General features: G+C 50.8%; 1 protein-coding gene across 1 annotated transcript; it reads right to left on the bottom strand.

Annotated features, from left to right (window-relative positions):
- Positions 1-220: 220 nt before the first annotated feature.
- LOC129326356 (protein sel-1 homolog 3-like) lies at positions 221-4,379 on the bottom strand. The gene is made up of 4 exons (XM_054974512.1): positions 3,694-4,379; positions 889-1,008; positions 645-785; positions 221-274 (listed from the first exon to the last, which is right to left on the bottom strand). The coding sequence occupies exons 1-4, from the start codon at positions 3,949-3,951 to the stop codon at positions 221-223; spliced, it is 573 nt and encodes a 190-aa protein (XP_054830487.1). The 5' UTR covers positions 3,952-4,379.
- Between the last annotated feature and the right edge of the window lie 15,753 nt (positions 4,380-20,132).

Below are 20,132 nucleotides of genomic sequence, written 5' to 3'. Positions count from 1 at the left end.
TCTGGAACAGCCTCCTGTCCGCGGCACTACAGGCACGGTCACAGTCCCCTGCGATTAGAGAGAACAGAACAGAGTGCTTTGGTGTGGACAGCTGGTGGCGCGAAGAGCCGTTAGGTGACCCAAAGAAACGTTACTGTGCCGATAACAGGTAGGACGCTATATGCTGTAAATTTAACGGAAGAGATGCCCGTGTGACGACGGCCCTGGCACCTGCACTGCATCAGTATGTGATCGCTCCAAACAGATCACTCAAGGGGAGTAAATGAATGAGTGACTGAAAGAGGACACGCATAAAGGAATTAAGTGGTTTCAGGAGAAGGGCAGGTCAGAGAAGTCATCTTGCCCCTGTGATCTTTGGGCCTAAGGGAAGGGGCGCTGCAAAGGAATACATGGATCAGGGCTTGGCTCGTTTCCACAAGTCATCAACGATGACAAGACCCAGAGGAAATTGCAATTTGCCGTGGCACACTCTGTGGCATGAATTATGCAGGTTGGCCCGTTGTGGAGCTAACTGAGGGCTTGAGGATGGACTAGATGGCCTTTAGACTCCCCCTTCTGATCCAACCCTGTGATGCCAAGCCCACAGCACGCTGACCCTGGCAGCCCACGGCCATGGGGAAAAAGAGACGGGTGCCATTGCTCACCTTCAGAAGCACCACTCCATAGTCGTACATCAGGGTGGGGTCTTTGAGCCGAGCGGCTCCTTTCTCGTAGAACTTCACCGCTTCCTTCAGCTTGCTGGAGATTCCTTGCTGCCCCCAGAACAACATCCTGCTCACCGCTTGCTGGAAGAGAGGGAGGGGCACGTGGGCACAGTTGGCACGACCTCTCCAGACCACCATCGTGGCGATGGAGGAACACAGACGCTTTGGGGAGACTTGAGCCTACCTGAGCCTCGGCCATGCCTCTCCGAGCCTGGAACCTCAGCCACACAAAGAGGTCATCGTTCTCTTTGGTCTGCAGCTTGAGGGCGTCCTCGTCAATCAGCCGGATGTGCTCCACAAAGGCCTGTGTGGGGAATGGCAAGATAGCAACAACGGGCCCAGAACTGAGCAGAACTCGAGGCTCAGGATTTGAACACAGGGTGGGCAAGCGCAAGAGCTGAAGAGCAATTCTCAGCTTCTCCACGAAAACGCTACACGGCTAACTCCTCTGCATCTGGTAGCAGAGTTTGCGCAATCACTTCTCCATCTCAGACCTGCAGTGACCCTGCCAGGCACAGAAGACCTCACTACACCAGATGGAGCAACGGCAAGGAAGCTTTACAGGAGCAAAGCCTCAAAGTGGGAGAAGGATGCTCTTCTTCCTGGTGATCTCATAACATGAACGGACAAAATCAGCAAGTGCCTGTACGCACGGCTTTCTCTGTTGTGGCCCCCACCCTATGGAACAGCAGGTTTGTTGAGATCAAGAAGGATTCCACCCTCCTGTCTTTCCATAATCTATGCAAAACTGAATTATTCCAGAGGGCTTTTTGCACAGGACTATACTGTAATAACATGATTCAGAAAGAAGCTTGGGGTAAAGGGTTAGGAACTGTAGACTATACCACTGTATACGCTTCGTACTATCTTGTGCTGCAAGTAAGTTCCTAGTATGTATTTTTTGCATCATTTAATGTGTCATCTTAATACTTATGCTTTGCTTCACTACTGTTTCTGATCTCTGGTTGATTCCAGGTTTCTACAAGTCAAACCCGATTGCATTTTCTATTGGATGTTCCATCTGGATGATTGTATCGACTTCTTCTGAGGAATCCGCCTTGAGTCCAGTGGGAAAGACAGACTATAAATAATATAAGTAAAGAAACTAAGCGGGGGGGGGGCAGACATCTCTGTACATTTAGCTCATGCTCCTAAGCGCAAGCTCAAAGCGAAAACATTTCCAATGTTCCGTTTCAATGATGCTTAGATGTTTCCTTGCAAGGTCTTCGAAGTGAGCTATCTAGCTGTTCAGATTGCACAAAGCTGCCTGTATTGAACCTGCTCACAGTGGTGGTTCGCTGGCTACCATCAGGTGGCACCCACCATGTGTGTGAGCACAGCCTGCCTACTCATATCCCAGCCTCAGTGTTTCTTACACTTGTCTCCCATGTGGAGAAGAATGTAGAGATGGCGTGCCATTCGCTACTCACTGCCTCCTGGACGTAAACCTGCCTTCCTCCCTTCTCCACCCACCCTGGAGAAAAATCAGGAAGTGGCAGGACCACGAGATGGGCAGAACTCCTCCTTCTGTGGCTCCCTCTCCACCTCCTCCTCCACTGCACGATACTTGGGGGGAGAGTTTGAGGGGCTGGAAATGGAGGACTGTGTGATGCCGGGTTGCACAAAACACACTAGTATTCCAGAGAGACTAGCAGAGCTGGTAAGGGGGCAGGCCAGATTCTTCTGTATCCTTCCTGTCTATTCAGGGGGAATTAGCTGTGAATTTCCTGCATTGTGCAGGGGGTTGACTAGATGACCCTCAGGTTCCCCTCTAGTTTCGTTTCTATTCTGCTTCTGTCTCTTTTCTTTCCAGCTACTTTCATCCATCATGGTCCGTATTGCTTACTCTGACTGGCAGCGGCTCTCCAGGGTCCCGGGCTGAGGTCTTCCCCATCCTCTGCTGCCTGGTCCTTTTAACTGGAGCTGCTGGGGTTTGAACCTCAGTCCTCCCGCATGCCAAGCAGATGCTCTACCGCTGAGCCACAGAATCCAATCAGAATGGCTTTGCCTCTTGGATTCACTGGTGGCACGCCAGGCTGTGCTCTGGGAAGGCTGGCAGTGCTTTGGGTCATCCCCAGCCTTCTTCTAGGCCTTGCCTTGGGCTGAGGCCAGCTTGCAAGAGCCACAGCAGAGAGAGAAGAGCGAACACGGGAGAGGAGGAACCTCTCTGAGCATGGCACGCTTGGGAAGGGAGCGCTCTGCTCACGAAGGCTGGGGCTGCATCTTCCACAAGTACATTTTCTCCACATTACACAGTTCATATGAGTAGACCAAGGTAATCTGGACAAATATATGGAGCAGAGGTCCATTAGTGGCTATTAGCCACAGGAGATAGATGGTATTCTCTTTGTGGGGAGGTGGTGCTCTGTTGTCTTGGTGCTGGAAGGAAGGCAGTGGGAGGGCTTCTGATGTCCTGGCCTCACTGACAGTCCTTTAGATGGCACTGGATTTCTAGCCACTGTGTGTGACAGAATGTTGGACTGGATGGGCCACTGGCCTGATCCAACATGGCTTTGCTTATGTTCTTATTGCCATCTCAGGGTTGATCAATAAAGCATAAACTAGACCGTAGAACAGTTTTACCTGTTTAGCAGTTGCCTGGTTCAGCTAAGCCTTCCTGGATCTTGTCAGTTCTAGCTGGTGTGGGATGTTTGTGGACGGCTCTGGGTGTGTGTATGAACTACCTTTCTGCCTGCTGTCCTCAGGCCAGGAAAGGGGCTCATACCTTCTCTGGTAGTGGTGGAGAGCACCATCAAGTCAAAGACAACTAGTGGTGACCCCTGCTGGGGTTTTCATGGCAAGAGACTAACAGAGGTGGTTTGCCATTGCCTGCCTCTGCAACCCTCATCTTCTCTGGAGCTCTCCCATCCAAGGCTGACCCTGCCCAGCTTCTGAGATCTGATGAGATCAGGCTAGCCTGCCCCCCCCCAAGGTCAGGGCACACCTTCTCCAGAAACAACTAATTTAAGAGCGAGAGGGAAAACTGCACCTGCCCCTCCCTGGACAGCTCCCGGTCAGCTACGGTCTGGGCTGCAACGTTGGCGTAGTAGGCGTAAGAGAGGTCGTGGTCCACAGGAAGTCCATCCACCCCCAGGTGGTGTTTGTGGCCCAGCTGCATTCCGGAAAGACGATCGTCCGCCTGGGCGGAGAGAAGGCCAAATTTCAGGGTCTGAGAGAGAAAAGTGGGGGCATTAATGACAAGGGTACAAACGGCTACGGCACTACACCAGGTCTGATGCTGACACATGCTACAGCCACTGGACAGCGGCTCTGTTGTTTCTCTGCTCTCCACCCCTCACCTTGGAGCCTCCCAGTTGGCTGCCTGTGGTGGGAGATACAAGGTTAAACACAAGCTAGCATAGAGAGCGGTGCCCAGCCACCCCCCACTGTTCCCATAACATGTTGCAGGAAGCTGCAGAAACAAAACATTCTCAGGATGAGCCGAGGTCGTAGACAAAACAGTTCAGTCTTTGAAGTAGATTGCACCTGCAAGGGAAGAAAGCTTGCAAAGACATAGTTAAAATGGCGTTGCTCTGGCTACATAAGATCATACAAAGTCAGACCTGACAGTGGGATCCTTCTGTCTCTAGCAGCCATAACTGAGCACGAGAACCTGCCTTCTCCTGAGACAGACCCTTGGCCCATCAGGGCCAGTCTGGTCTCCTCTGACCTGCAGCCACTCGTCAGGGTGTCAGGCAGAGAGGGGTCTTTGTCAGCGCCTGCAGCCCGGTGATGCCAGGAACTGAACCTGCGTGCACAACGGGCACTCTAGCGAATAAAAGGGCAGTGTGATACCAGCCCCATGAAGAGGTACCTTGGTGGAGTCCAAGGGCAGTCCCAAGCCAGTCCGGTGCAGGGTGGAGATGAGATAGAGGGCTCGGGAGTGTCCCAGGCATCCGGCCTGCAGCAGCTGGGGGTAAAAGTTGTTCAAATGGGCCAGATCCTGTAGACCTGCCACTCGCTTCTCAAACCTTTGGAAGAGTGCGCCGGCCACAGTCTCCATGTTCACGAACTGGTCACCTGCAGAGACGGGAGACCTCAGCTGTTAAGACAAATCTCTTTCACTATCCCTTTGAAATGAGAGTAAATGAGCTAAGGCAAAGGCCATTGAATTAGCAGCCTCAGGCCCAACTGCGTGGCTCCACAGTTCTGTGGCCATTTGTGGAGACCTGCAAGAGCCTTGCTCTCTAATGGCCGCAGATTTACCTCTTCTCCAAACTGCCCGCTGCAGAAGGGTGTATACGGCTGCTCGCCGGCGGGGATACAGGGCTTCCCACTGCCAACAGCGTGGCTCCCCAGGAGAACTTGTCCTCTGCTGCACAGCAAGAGCCTCGTATTCGGGATGGCATGTTTCTGAAACAGTAAGGAGGAGGGAGTCTGGAAGAGGACGCAGTGTGGAAGGCCCTTCCAAAAGTTCAGTCCTGCGCAGAGGCCCACAGACCTTCTTCCCCCACCCCTGCCCAGTCCCGCACAACGACATGTCTTCAGTGCCAGTCATGCACTTAGTGCTGTACACAGGGCAGAAGAGCCACACAGGCATGGCCTCAGCACTCCAGGAGTCAGTGTTATAAGGGGAGGAGACAGCTGCAGAAGAGTATGGCAAGACAGGAGCAAATGGAGGGGAGGGGAGGGGAGAGGGAGGCAGGTAAAAGGGTCCAGGAAGGCTGGTTAGTGTTTTACCCTGAAGGCACACGCCGTACCTTGGGGCCTGTATTCTACTACACAGTTCCAAGGACTTTCTAAACATTTTAATTTTTGTTTTTAGTTTGTATAATGTTCATTGTCTTGAATTTCTTGATTGTGCAGGGGGTTGGACTAGATGACCCTAGAGATCCCTTCCAATCTATGATTCTGTGACCCTATTTGGGTAGAAAGGTGGCAAACAAATGTTGGAAATAAATGGACAAATAAAACACAAATCTTTGAAAGAGGGGACAGCAAGCTTTTATGATTCTCCCCTTCCAGTACAGACCCCATTTAGTGCCCCCCTGCTGTTCTGGAGGGTTTGTTGACCCAGGAATAAAAATTGATGGGTCGGGGAGCTGCAGAGGGTGTGGGAGTCAGAGAACTGCTGTATGAAGTCCATAGATCTTTCGGTGCAGATTGTTATAGCCGAATTTGCAGAGGAAAAAGTTGTCTTGGGCCACAGCAGTTCAGTGTGCCAGGCCAGGGACAGCATTTCAGGGGGTCTGGGTAGGACAGGTGAAAGTTTTCCAAGCGGGGAGGGGTGGGAAATGAAGCTTAAATTGCACAATAAGAATGCCTTTAAGAGAATTTATTAAGATCTGTTAAAATATTCAGTACTTTACGTAGCTGGCCCCCCAAACGTGGCCCCATTGGTGCTGTTTGATTTGTTTTTACCTACAACGCTCTCAGAGAGCACAGTTTTGTGTTTTGAAAATGTGGCTTGCTGCCTTTCACAGAATCATAGAGTTGGAAGGGGTCATACAGACCTTCTAGTCCAGCCCCCTGCCCAATGCAGGGTGTGCCGAAAGCATCTCTGACGTATTCATCCAGCCTCCTCTTGAAAACTGCCAGTGAAGGGGAGCTCACCACCTCCCTAGGCAGCTGATTCCACTTTTGAACTACTCTGACCCTGAAAAAAGTTTTTCCTAATATCCAGCCAGTACCTTTCTGCATGTAATTTAAGCCCATTGCTTCCAGTCCTATTCTCTGCTGCCAAATTATCCTCTGAAACTGCCAACTTTGAAATGACGAGGGCTGGATTCAAATCTGCGCATGCTTAATCCAAGAGGGGGCATTGCCACAGATTTCGATTTACTTATCTGAAATGTTCCTCTCCTCTATAGAGCAAGGCAGATTTCCAAAATGACCTGAGGCTGACTGACACAACGAAAAGAGCAACACAGCAGAGGTCTAACCCCCAAACTCTCCCGGGGAAGCAAATCTTGCTGGGAGACTAGCAAAAAAGAGAAGTGTCCACCTCCGAAGATCAAGCACACTGGGGAGGAACTGCTGTGCAGACCTCTCAAAGGGCCGCTGGGCTCTTCTTCTGCAGACTTTTCTGCCACGTCCCACGGTGGTCCTGGAGGCCCCCCACACCTGCTTTGGGGGAGGGCTGCACGGGAAGGGGTGGAGTGAGAAAGCCACGTTGCAAGCAGGTTCCAAGCCATTCTTTTGCAATGCTTTGGAGGGGCTGGGAAACCATCCTCCCTTGAAAAATCCATGCAGTGGGCCCAGTTCTGACACGCCAATCTCCCTTTGCCTTTGACTGACAGCAACTGCCCAGGGGGCTTACGTGGTCTCAAGAGGAGACTGGGCCACAGTCCCAGGAAAGAGGGAGGTGTGGCTCACCTTGCCAAAGCTTCCAAGCTCGCTGGAGTTGGTAGAGAGGCAGCCGGGCAAAAACAGCATCCTTAAACTTTTGGCACGTGGCAAACCACTGGGGCAGATCCAGGTGTTGCAAGAGCTTTGGTGGTTCAGTCTAAGTGAGGAAGAAAGGAAACAAAGCGCATCCAGAGCATGAAGAGCTGGTTCATCACTTGATGGCTGTGAGATCAAGGGACGCTTTGCAAGTGTGGGAGGGTCATCACAGACCCAAGAGCATAGCCAACAGATAACCTTTGGCAGAATGGGTTTGGATCCTGCAGAAGAGATCTGTGGGATCTGTGCTTTTCCAGCAGGTGAAGTCTGCACACTCAGCCCGTGATGCTGTGCTAGCTCAGAAAATACCCCAAAGGAACTCACCTTGGGGAGTAACAGAAGAAGGACCCCAGGAGAGCCACCCCAGAGGACACAGAGAAGTAGGACTGACCTGCAATGAGGCCTGGGTGCTGCTCCTGTAGTAGCTGGAGGGGCCGAAAAATCCCTGCACCCCCAGGATGTACTTGGAGTCCCCCAGGACAAACCATCCCTCTTCGTCATTCAGATAAAGGCTCTCGGGAAACCTGCAGATGAGACCACAGGAGAAGGGGGAAGTCTCGTAGGGGAAGGTACATGGAAGGAACCAGGGCAGGTCTTTGCAGGGCTGGGGCTGGAGTCGTCTTGGCCCCAGAGATAATGTTTGCATGATCACGGCTGCCGGGTGGTCCCGGCAATTTCCTAGTTTCTGAACAGAGGTGGGGACAGAGCAGTGCCTTTGGCTCTCTGCCGCTTCATCTTCCTGGGAAAGATTGGGGAGGGGGTCTGTGAGGTACAGGATTCTGACTTCCGGTTTGGGATCCATGGGGGTCTAACGCAGCTCTAAGAGCTGAGCTGTCCGGGCTGCTGATTTTAAGGCGGGGGGGGGCAGAAAATCGCCCGCAGCCAACTGTTCTCAGGCGGAGAACAGGCTTTGAATGCTCAAGAACCTCAGGGCGCGTTGATCTCGAGCGAGGGGGGGGGGTCCTACGCAACTGACTCCCACTTGTCCCTTGAGGTCCCACCCGAAGACAGGTTTGCCAAGATCTCTACAGCAGTCCTGGAGCCAATTCGGTTGGCATAAGACCTTCATGCCCAAGCTTCATACAGCAACAAGGGGAATCGGAGTGAATTTGGACATTGAAACAGTGATTACAACCCAATAAATTGACTAAGAAGGTAAAGATTACTATCTCTTGAAACGGGACGGATTATTTAAAGAACTAAAGTGCTACATTGAAATTAAGAACTGCGACAGAGTGATTAGAAGGAGGGGAAATTCCGGCAAGAAAAAGTTTTCAAAAGTGACTTTGTTAAAAGGAGTTAGCAAAGAAATTCAATTATAGTTTACATACCTGCGGCCGGGAAGAGATAAGGGTCTGTGAGAAAGTCTCAACATCGCGAGAACTGCTGTGGGTGGCAAAGGAACAGGAAGTATGTCAGAGCAATAGAGAGGCTGGAGAGAAGCGGCCTTTTCCAAGGAGCAGGAAGTAGAAGATCGCCATTTTGGAAAAGGGAAAGGTCGTGGCTTCAGCGGAAAAGGATGTAGGCCATCTTGGAATTGGACTATAGTTCAAATAACCATAGAGAAAAGACGCCTGACATTTTGGATTGATTAAATGAACTGTTTTTAAAAAATAAAGTTAATTCGGGACTTTAAAAAAAAAAATATTGTAAAAAATAAACGCCACAGAGTTAAGAAGAAGAGTGGACTCGTGGGAGCGAGGTAAAGCCAGCCCCACGATGTCGAAAAAGGAGTGGCAAGCAGCGGTGGAAAATTTGGATAAAAAATTTACAGAAGCTAATAAGGAACTTAAAGAGATGATGCAAGGGATGATGAAAGAGATGGCGAAACAGCTTAAAGAGACATTTAAAAGTGAATTGGCAGAAGTAACGAAAGGTATGGAAAAAATACAGAATGAGCTACAAGCCACACAGCAAAGGGTTAAGGTAGTTGAAGCAGGGATGGACGATCTAGCAAACATGCAGAGGACGGAGATGAGAGCGATAAGAGGAAGAATGGCCGTGGCGGAAAGTAAACATATGGAGAAACAACTGAGATTTCGTGGTTTGCCGGAAATTGAGGGTAAATCTGCCCAAGAGCAAATTACAGAAATTCTAACTGAGTACCTGGGGAAAGAGGAAGAGGAAGTGGCGGCTATCCTAGACGTGGTATACAGAATAAATTCAAGAGTTGCGACCCAGAGGAAATTACCAAGAGACGTGATCGTGCAATTTACGACTAGAAAAACAAGGGAAATGGTTTTGAGTAAACAATTTCAAGATCCGTTAGAGGTCGATGGCAAAGCTGTGATCATTATGAAGGAATTGCCCAAATCGGTGTTGCTGGATCGGAAAAAGTATAAAGAGCTAGTCCAGATATTGAAAGACATGAAAATAAGATACAGATGGGAAATGCCTGAAGGATTGTCCTTCGAATTTGGAGGAGTTAAAATGCGTATCAGATCTGAGTCAGAGATGGGCAAATTCATCAGGGACAATGAAAAAGACTTACCAACAGCAAGATCATGATTATGGAGTGCAAAATTATATCGTGGAATGTAAACGGATTTAATTCACCTAGTAAGAGAAAAAGTACCTTCCACTGGCTATTAAAACAAAAATGCGATATTGTATGTTTACAAGAAACCCATATTAAAAAGCAAGATGAAAAATATATAAAATTTGCAAGATTGGGAAGTGAATTTGTGGCTGGTTCCAAAAAAAAGAAAAGGGGAGTGGTGTTGTATATAAAAGAAGAATTGCAGCCCAAACTAGTGGTGAGAGATGAGGAAGCCAGATATTTAGCAGTGGAAATAATTTGGAATTCAAAAAAGTTATTGGTGATTGGGGTATATGCACCTAATGGAGCAAAAGAAAATTTTTTTGAAGAGTTGGGGAAGCAATTGGATGAGCTATCGTATGATCAAATAATACTAGCCGGAGACTTCAATGGAGTAACCAATGTAGAAGAAGATAAGAAAACTACAGTTGCACGAAAGAAAAAAGGACATCTTTCCTCTATTGTCTGCCCTCTATACTTTAGCCTGCGGCTATGGCAGGAGTTTTATTGCTCTCTCTTAACTTCAGCTTGCGTTAATTGCCTCTGGGCCCATAACCCGGTTAGAGCGAGTGTAAAACAACGCTGCGGAATTAAACGCCGAGCTGGTTAGAGAGGCAAAAGCTTTATTTGAGGAAGTTACATACTTGAAGGGAAAGAGGGAGAGATAGATCCTAGCTATCTGACTACATCTTGCAGAGAGTGAGAAGAAGTTTGGCAGGAGAGAGAAGAAGCAGGATATTGCCCTGTTTAGCCCAATAGGAGACAAGACAAGGAAATGACCCCCAGGAAACAAGAGAGGTGCTACTCTCACTGTCCTAACTAAGTGATCCTTGCTGCCCCCTGCATGGTAGGCTCTTCTTCTTTCATGATGCTGCAGTACACCAGACATTGCTATTTCCAACACTGCTTATCCCTGGTGGGGACGCTTGGACCTTCTTGCAGGAGACAGGGACAGCCCATCACGCCCACCCCCCATTCCTGGGAAACTCACCTCATCTCTGTCTTTCCCCGGGTACTGGCCGTAGGCATAGAAGGCCCCGAGGTTGGAGGGGGCCACGGGGTCCCCCATCTCGTCGGCCTTCTCCCAGAACTCCACGGCCCTCCTGTAGTCATTCTCAAAGACCTGATAATACCATCCCAAGGCTGTGAGAGCTGGGAGGAAACCCTGCAGGGTTGGGGGGAGATAGTGGAAGCAGGGAATTTTTTAAACATCCACCTTATGTCGAATGCAGGCTCCCCCAGATGCAGATCTTCCTTCCCGGTGGAACCCAAACCTTGCTGTCTGCCTTTTCAACTGTTCTACTGGCTATTATTGTCATTCTTCCATGGAATGGGAAGGGACCCTCAGTGGGTCTTCAAACCCACCCCCTACACTGTCAGAAACTCTCTGCTGATGGACACCTATGGATTTATGGCTGGAAAGTCCATCCTGCCTCTGGGATTGAAGCCAGATCCCACCCCAATATTATCCACCAGAGGCTTAGCCAACCAGTTCTGAAAAGCCTCCTGAGAAAGTGGTAGTTTCAGGTAGGTAGCTGGGTTGGTCTGGGGTAGAATGGTAGGGTTTGAGCCAGTTGAACCTCAGAAGCCAACAAAATTTTCAGGGTGTGAGTTTTAGCGAGTCAGAGCTCCCTTCTTCGGATACCAAAAGTAATAAGAAACTGCTAATAAGCCATGACAGCTGAATGAACCTTCTGTGTTCGGAGGTAGGCCCTCCATCGAGGTTGCCCCATTATGGCTGGCTCGGGAAGCCCTGCAGCTTTGGAGCTCTGAAACTGTGTGTTGGAATGGTCGGTTTGCCAAAGGAGTTGCCAACAGATTTCCCCTGAAAAGTTTTACCATGTCAGTCCAAACACCGGGCTCTGTCCTGTGGGACTCTCTGACTCCTAGCTTAGGGGGCTGGGCCACTTGCAGTCCCGAGACTCACTTGTAACAGGAGAGAGCTGAAATTAGGGGGGATGAGGTTGCTCGAGGGCGGAAGTTGCCCAGGGGTCTCTCACGGGCGTGTGCTCTGCCATGCACTGGGATGTAGCCCACAGTACCTGAACCACCTGCCACACTCACCTGCTCCGCTGCCTGATTGAGCAAGTCCAGAGCTTTGGGGATATCCTGCTTCACTCCTTGGCCCTGGAGACAAAAGCTTGTGTGGTCAACGGGTGACTCACTCCCCATTGTGGCTTGCAGTGGAAATAAGGCTCTGCTGTCTGGAACAGCCTCCAGTCCGCGGCACTACAGGCACCGTCACAGTCCCCTGCGATCACTGCAGGTGGATTCAGTTCACGCCTGGGCCGTCGTCACAGGGGCTTTTATTTAGCACTAAAATGGCTCTATTTCCTGGCAAACACCCACCTTATTCCAACACTGTAGTGATTTTCTCTCTTCTGCTTTGTGCTTGATAGTCGTGCTATTTTGTGCCTCAGTGTGAATGCCTCACATCGATGTATTTCGCCTCGCAATGCCCTATGACCTCCCTTCAATCCCAGAATCCATTTCTTCCCGCAACTCCCCCTTTTTAATTTTATTATGTCCTTATAACGCCATAACGACATAACACAATGCAAACTTTCTGCTGCAGTAAAAATGACTCAATCGCCATGGCAGTCTTCAGCGATGGGGATCACATCAGACAGGGAGTTTTCTGCGGGCAAAGGGCTATTTATATAATTTCAAAGTTGGAAAAACAAAAAGGTCATAATGTTTTGCTCTAACGGAATGTTTATATGCTGTTATTCCGTTATCGCGGAATTAAACGCCAGAATAATTAAAAAAGGGGGGGGGAGGAGCTGCTTCTGCGCGGTTAGAGAGAACAGAACAGAGTGCTTCGGTGTGGACAGCTGGTGGCGCGAAGAGCCGTTAGGTGACCCAAAGAAACGTTACTGTGCCGATAACAGGTAGGACGCTATATGCTGTAAATTTAACGGAAGAGATGCCCGTGTGACGACGGCCCTGGCACGTGCACTGCATCAGTATGTGATCGCTCCAAACAGATCACTCAAGGGGAGTAAATGAATGAGTGACTGAAAGAGGACACGCATAAAGGAATTAAGTGGTTTCAGGAGAAGGGCAGGTCAGAGAAGTCATCTTGCCCCTGTGATCTTTGGGCCTAAGGGAAGGGGCGCTGCAAAGGAATACATGGATCAGGGCTTGGCTCGTTTCCACAAGTCATCAACGATGACAAGACCCAGAGGAAATTGCAATTTGCCGTGGCACACTCTGTGGCATGAATTATGCAGGTTGGCCCGTTGTGGAGCTAACTGAGGGCTTGAGGATGGACTAGATGGCCTTTAGACTCCCCCTTCTGATCCAACCCTGTGATGCCAAGCCCACAGCACGCTGACCCTGGCAGCCCACGGCCATGGGGAAAAAGAGACGGGTGCCATTGCTCACCTTCAGAAGCACCACTCCATAGTCGTACATCAGGGTGGGGTCTTTGAGCCGAGCGGCTCCTTTCTCGTAGAACTTCACCGCTTCCTTCAGCTTGCTGGAGATTCCTTGCTGCCCCCAGAACAACATCCTGCTCACCGCTTGCTGGAAGAGAGGGAGGGGCACGTGGGCACAGTTGGCACGACCTCTCCAGACCACCATCGTGGCGATGGAGGAACACAGACGCTTTGGGGAGACTTGAGCCTACCTGAGCCTCGGCCATGCCTCTCCGAGCCTGGAACCTCAGCCACACAAAGAGGTCATCGTTCTCTTTGGTCTGCAGCTTGAGGGCATCCTCGTCAATCAGCCGGATGTGCTCCACAAAGGCCTGTATGGGGGATGGCAAGATAGCAACAACGGGCCCAGAACTGAGCAGAACTCGAGGCTCAGGATTTGAACACAGGGTGGGCAAGCGCAAGAGCTGAAGAGCAATTCTCAGCTTCTCCACGAAAGCGCTACATGGCTAACTCCTCTGCATCTGGTAGCAGAGTTTGCGCAATCACTTCTCCATCTCAGACCTGCAGTGCCCCTGCCAGGCACAGAAGACCTCACTACACCAGATGGAGCAACGGCAAGGAAGCTTTACAGGAGCAAAGCCTCAAAGCGGGAGAAGGATGCTCTTCTTCCTGGTGATCTCATAACATGAACGGACAAAATCAGCAAGTGCCTGTACGCACGCTTTCTCTGTTGTGGCCCCCACCCTATGGAACAGCTTGTTTGTTGAGATCAAGAAGGATTCCACCCTCCTGGCTTTCCATAATCTATGCAAAACTGAATTATTCCAGAGGGCTTTTTGCACAGGACTATACTGTAATAACATGATTCAGAAAGAAGCTTGGGGTAAAGGGTTAGGAACTGTAGACTATACCACTGTATACGCTTCGTACTATCTTGTGCTGTAAGTAAGTTCCTAGTATGTATTTTTTGCATCATTTAATGTGTCATCTTAATACTTATGCTTTGCTTCACTACTGTTTCTGATCTCTGGTTGATTCCAGGTTTCTACAAGTCTAACCCGATTGCATTTTCTATTGGATGTTCCATCTGGATGATTGTATCGACTTCTTCTGAGGAATCCGCCTTGAGTCCAGTGGGAAAGACAGACTATAAATAATATAAGTAAAGAAACTAAGCGGGGGGGGGGGGAGACGTCTCTGTACATTTAGCTCATGCTCCTAAGCGCAAGCTCAAAGCGAAAACATTTCCAATGTTCCGTTTCAATGATGCTTAGATGTTTCCTTGCAAGGTCTTCGAAGTGAGCTATCTAGCTGTTCAGATTGCACAAAGCTGCCTGTATTGAACCTGCTCACAGTGGTGGTTCGCTGGCTACCATCAGGTGGCACCCACCATGTGTGTGAGCACAGCCTGCCTACTCATATCCCAGCCTCAGTGTTTCTTACACTTGTCTCCCACGTGGAGAAGAATGTAGAGATGGCGTGCAATTCCCTACTCACTGCCTCCTGGACGGAAACCTGCCTTCCTCCCTTCTCCACCCACCCTGGAGAAAAATCAGGAAGTGGCAGGACCACGAGATGGGCAGAACTCCTCCTTCTGTGGCTCCCTCTCCATCTCCTCCTCCACTGCACGATACTTGGGGGAGAGTTTGAGGGGCTGGAAATGGAGGACTGTGTGATGCCGGGTTGCACAAAACACACTAGTATTCCAGAGACACCAGCAGAGCTGGTAAGGGGGCAGGCCAGATTCTTCTGTATCCTTCCTGTCTATTCAGGGGGAATTAGCTGTGAATTTCCTGCATTGTGCAGGGGGTTGACTAGATGACCCTCAGGTTCCCCTCTAGTTTCGTTTCTATTCTGCTTCTATCTCTTTTCTTTTCAGCTACTTTCATCCATCATGGTCCGTATTGCTTACTCTGACTGGCAGCGGCTCTCCAGGGTCCCGGGCTGAGGTCTTCCCCATCCTCTACTGCCTGGTCCTTTTAACTGGAGCTGCTGGGGTTTGAACCTCAGTCCTCCCGCATGCCAAGCAGATGCTCTACCGCTGAGCCACAGGATCCAATCAGAATGGCTTTACCTCTTGGATTCACTGCTGGCACGCCAGGCTGTGCTCTGGGAAGGCTGGCAGTGCTTTGGGTCATCCCCAGCCTTCTTCTAGGCCTTGCGTTGGGCTGAGGCCAGCTTGCAAGAGCCACAGCAGAGAGAGAAGAGCGAACACAGGAGAGGAGGAACCTCTCTGAGCATGGCACGCTTGGGAAGGGAGCGCTCTGCTCACGAAGGCTTGGGCTGCATCTTCCACAAGTACATTTTCTCCACATTACACAGTTCATATGAGTAGACCAAGGTAATCTGGACATCTCAGGGTTGATCAATAAAGCATAAACTAGATCGTAGAACAGTTTTACCTGTTTAGCAGTTGCCTGGTTCAGCTAAGCCTTCCTGGATCTTGTCAGTTCTAACGGGTGTGGGATGTTTGAGGACGGCTCTGGGTGTGTGTATGAACTACCTTTCTGCCTGCTGTCCCCAGGCCAGGAAAGGGGCTCATGCCTTCTCTGGTAGTGGTGGAGAGCACCGTCAAGTCAAAGACAACTAGTGGTGACCCCTGCTGGGGTTTTCATTGCAAGAGACTAACAGAGGTGGTTTGCCATTGCCTGCCTCTGCAACCCTCATCTTCTCTGGAGCTCTCCCATCCAAGGCTTCTGAGATCTGATGAGATCAGGCTAGCCTGCCCCCCCCCTCCCAGGTCAGGGCACACCTTCTCCAGAAACAACTAATTTAAGAGCGAGAGGGAAAACTGCACCTGCCCCTCCCTGGACAGCTCCCGGTCAGCTACGGTCTGGGCTGCAACATTGGCGTAGTAGGCTAAGAGAGGTCGTGGTCCACAGGAAGTCCATCCACCCCCAGGTGGTGTTTGTGGCCCAGCTGCATTCCGGAAAGACGATCGTCCGCCTGGGCGGAGAGAAGGCCAAATTCCAGGGCCTGAGAGAGAAAAGTGGGGGCATTAACGACAAGGGTGCAAACGGCTACGGCACTGCACCAGGTCTGATGCTGACACATGCTACGGCCACTGGACAGTGGCTCTGCTGTTGCTCTGCTCTCCACCCCTCACCTTAGAGCCTCCCAGGTGGCTGCCTGTGGTGGGATCCTTCTGTCTCTAGCAGCCACAACTGAGCACGAGAACCTGCCTTCTCCTGAGACAGACCCTTGGCCCATCAGGGCCAGTCTGCTCTCCTCTGACCTGCAGCCGCTCGTCAGGGTGTCAGGCAGAGAGGGGTCTTTGTCAGCGCCTGCAGCCCGGTGATGCCAGGAACTGAACCTGCGTGCACAACGGGCACTCTAGCGAATAAAAGGGCAGTGTGATACCAGCCTCATGAAGAGGTACCTTGGTGGAGTCCAAGGGCAGTCCCAAGCCAGTCCGGTGCAGGGTGGAGATGAGATAGAGGGCTCTGGAGTATCCCAGGCAGCCGGCCTGCAGCAGCTGGGGGTAAAAGTTGTTCAAATGGGCCAGATCCTGTAGACCTGCCACTCGCTTCTCAAACCTTTGGAAGAGTGCGCCGGCCACGGTCTCCATGTTCACGAACTGGTCACCTGCAGAGACGGGAGACATCAGCTGTTAAGACAGATCTCTCTCACTATCCCTTTGAAATGAGAGTAAATGAGCGAAGGCAAAGGCCATTGAATTAGCAGCCTCAGGCCCAACTGCGTGGCTCCACAGTCCTGTGGCCATTTGTGGAGACCTGCAAGAGCCTTGCTCTCTAATGGCCGCAGATTTACCTCTTCTCCAAACTGCCCGCTGCAGAAGGGTGTATACGGCTGCTCGCCGGCGGGGATACGGGGCTTCCCACTGCCAACAGCGTGGCTCCCCAGGAGAGCTTGTCCTCTGCTGCACAGCAAGAGCCTCGTATTCGGGATGGCATGTTTCTGAAACAGTAAGGAGGAGGGAGTCTGGAAGAGGACGCAGTGTGGAAGGCCCTTCCAAAAGTTCAGTCCTGCACAGAGGCCCACAGACCTTCTTCCCCCACCCCTGCCCAGTCCCGCACAACGACATGTCTTCAGTGCCAGTCATGCACTTAGTGCTGTACACAGGGCAGAAGAGCCACACAGGCATGGCCTCAGCGCTCCAGGAGTCAGTGTTATAAGGGGAGGAGACCGCTGCAGAAGAGTATGGCAAGACAGGAGCAAATGGAGGGGAGGGGAGGGGAGAGGGAGGCAGGTAAAAGGGTCCAGGAAGGCTGGTTAGTGTTTTACCCTGAAGGCACACGCCGTACCTTGGGGCCTGTATTCTACTCCACAGTTCCAAGGACTTTCTAAACATTTTAATTTTTGTTTTTAGTTTGTATAATGTTCATTGTCTTGAATTTCTTGATTGTGGAGGGGGTTGGACTAGATGACCCTGGAGATCCCTATTTAGGTAGAAAGGTGGCAAACAAATGTTGGAAATAAATGGACAAATAAAACACAAGTCTTTGAAAGAGGGGACAGCAAGCTTTTATGATTCTCCCCTTCCAGTACAGACCCCATTTAGCACCCCCCTGCTGTTCTGGAGGGTTTGTTGCCCCAGGAATAAAAATTGGAGGGTCGGGGAGCTGCAGAGGGTGTGGGAGTCAGAGAACTGCTGTATGAAGTCCACAGATCTTTGGGTGCACATTGTTATAGCCGAATTTGCAGAGGAAAAAGTTGTCTTGGGCCACAGCAGTTCAGTGTGCCAGGCCAGGGACACACCATTTCAGGGGGTCTGGGTAGGACAGGTGAAAGTTTTCCAAGCGGGCAGGGGTGGGAAATGAGGCTTAAATTGCACAATAAGAATGCCTTTAAGAGAATTTATTAAGATCTGTTAAAATATTCAGTACTTTAAGTAGCTGGCCCCCCAAAGGTGGCCCCATTGGTGCTGTTTGATTTGTTTTTACCTACAATGCTCTCAGAGAGCACAGTTTTGTGTTTTGAAAATGTGGCTTGCTGCCTTTCACAGAATCATAGAGTTGGAAGGGGTCATACAGACCATCTAGTCCAGCCCCCTGCCCAATGCAGGGTGAGCCTAAAGCATCTCTGACGTATTCATCCAGCCTCCTCTTGAAAACTGCCAGTGAGGGGGAGCTCACCACCTCCCTAGGCAGCTGATTCCACCTTTGAACTACTCTGACCATGAAAAAGTTTTTCCTAATAATCCAGCCGGTACCGTTCTGCATGTAATTTAAGCCCGTTGCTTCCAGTCCTATTCTCTGCTGCCAAATTATCCTCTGAAACTGCCAACTTTGAAATGACGAGGGCTGGATTCAAATCTGCGCATGCTTAATCCAAGAGGGGGCATTGCCACAGATTTCGATTTACTTATCTGAAATGTTCCTCTCCTCTATAGAGCAAGGCAGATTTCCAAAATGACCTGAGGCTGACTGACACAACGAAAAGAGCAACACAGCAGAGGTCTAACCCCCAAACTCTCCCGGGGAAGCAAATCTTGCTGGGAGACTAGCAAAAAAGAGAAGTGTCCACCTCCGAAGATCAAGCCCCCAGGGGAGGAACTGCTGTGCAGACCTCTCAAAGGGCCGCTGGGCTCTTCTTCTGCAGACTTTTCTGCCACGTCCCACGGTGGTCCTGGAGGCCCCCCACACCTGCTTTGGGGGAGGGCTGCACGGGAAGGGGTGGAGTGAGAAAGCCACGTTGCAAGCAGGTTCCAAGCCATTCTTTTGCAATGCTTTGGAGGGGCTGGGAAACCATCCTCCCTTGAAAAATCCACGCAGCGGGCCCAGTTCCGACGCACCAATCTCCCTTTGCCTTTGACTGACAGCAACTGCCCAGGGGGCTTACGTGGTCTCAAGAGGAGGCTGGGCCACAGTCCCAGGAAAGAGGGAGGTGTGGCTCACCTTGCCAAAGCTTCCAAGCTCGCTGGAGTTGGTAGAGAGGCAGCCGGGCAAAAACAGCGTCCTTAAACTCTTGGCACGTGGCAAACCACTGGGGCAGATCCAGGTGTTGCAAGAGCTTTGGTGGTTCAGTCTAAGTGAGGAAGAAAGGAAACAAAGAGCATCCAAGGACTAAAAAGTCCAGTAGCATCTTTAAGACTAACAAACTTTATTGGAGCGTAAGCTTTCGAGAACCATAGCTCTCTGACGATGCATCTGAAGAAGAGAGCTGTGGTTCTCGAAGCTTACGCTACAGTAAAGTTGGTTTGTCTTAAAGGTGCTACTGGACTCTTCTTTACTATTTTGCAACTACAGATTAACATGGTTAACTCCTCTGGATCTATGTCCAAGGACTATGAATCTGGAAATGAAGAGCCGGTTCATCACTTGATGGCTGTGAGGTCAAGGGACGCTTTGCAAGTGTGGGAGGGTCATCACAGACCCAAGAGCATAGCCAACAGATAACCTTTGGCAGAATGGGTTTGGATCCTGCAGAAGAGATCTGTGGGATCTGTGCTTTTCCAGCAGGTGAAATCTGCACACTCAGCCTGTGATGCTGTGCTAGCTCAGAAAATACCCCAAAGGAACACACCTTGGGGAGTAACAGGAGAAGGACCCCAGGAGAGCCACCCCAGAGGACACAGAGAAGTAGGACTGACCGGCAATGAGGCCTGGGTGCTGCTCCTGTAGTAGCTGGAGGGGCCGAAAAATCCCTGCACCCCCAGGATGTACTTAGAGCCCCCCAGGACAAACCATCCCTCTACGTCATTCAGATAAAGGCTCTCGGGAAACCTGCAGATGAGACCACAGGAGAAGGGGGAAGTCTCTTAGGGGAAGGTACATGGAAGGAACCAGGGCAGGTCTTTGCAGGGCTGGGGCTGGAGTCGTCTTGGCCCCAGAGATAATGTTTGCATGATCACGGCTGCCGGGTGGTCCCGGCAATTTCCTAGTTTCTGAACAGAGGTGGGGGCAGAGCAGTGCCTTTGGCTCTCTGCCGCTTCATCTTCCTGGGAAAGATTGGGGAGGGGGTCTGTGAGGTACAGGATTCTGACTTCCGGTTTGGGATCCATGGGGGTCTAACGCAGCTCTAAGAGCTGAGCTGTCCGGGCTGCTGATTTTAAGGCTGGGGGGGCGGAAAATCACCCGCAGCCAACTGTTCTCAGGCGGAGAACAGGCTTTGAATGCTCAAGAACCTCAGGGCGCGTTGATCTCGGGCAAGGGGGGGTCCTAC

Source organism: Eublepharis macularius, chromosome 3 (genome assembly GCF_028583425.1).
Source record: "Eublepharis macularius isolate TG4126 chromosome 3, MPM_Emac_v1.0, whole genome shotgun sequence".
Lineage (NCBI taxonomy): Eukaryota > Metazoa > Chordata > Lepidosauria > Squamata > Eublepharidae > Eublepharis > Eublepharis macularius.
The sequence above is the reverse complement of the archived record's forward strand: the minus strand, read 5'-3'. Positions and strand labels throughout refer to the sequence as shown.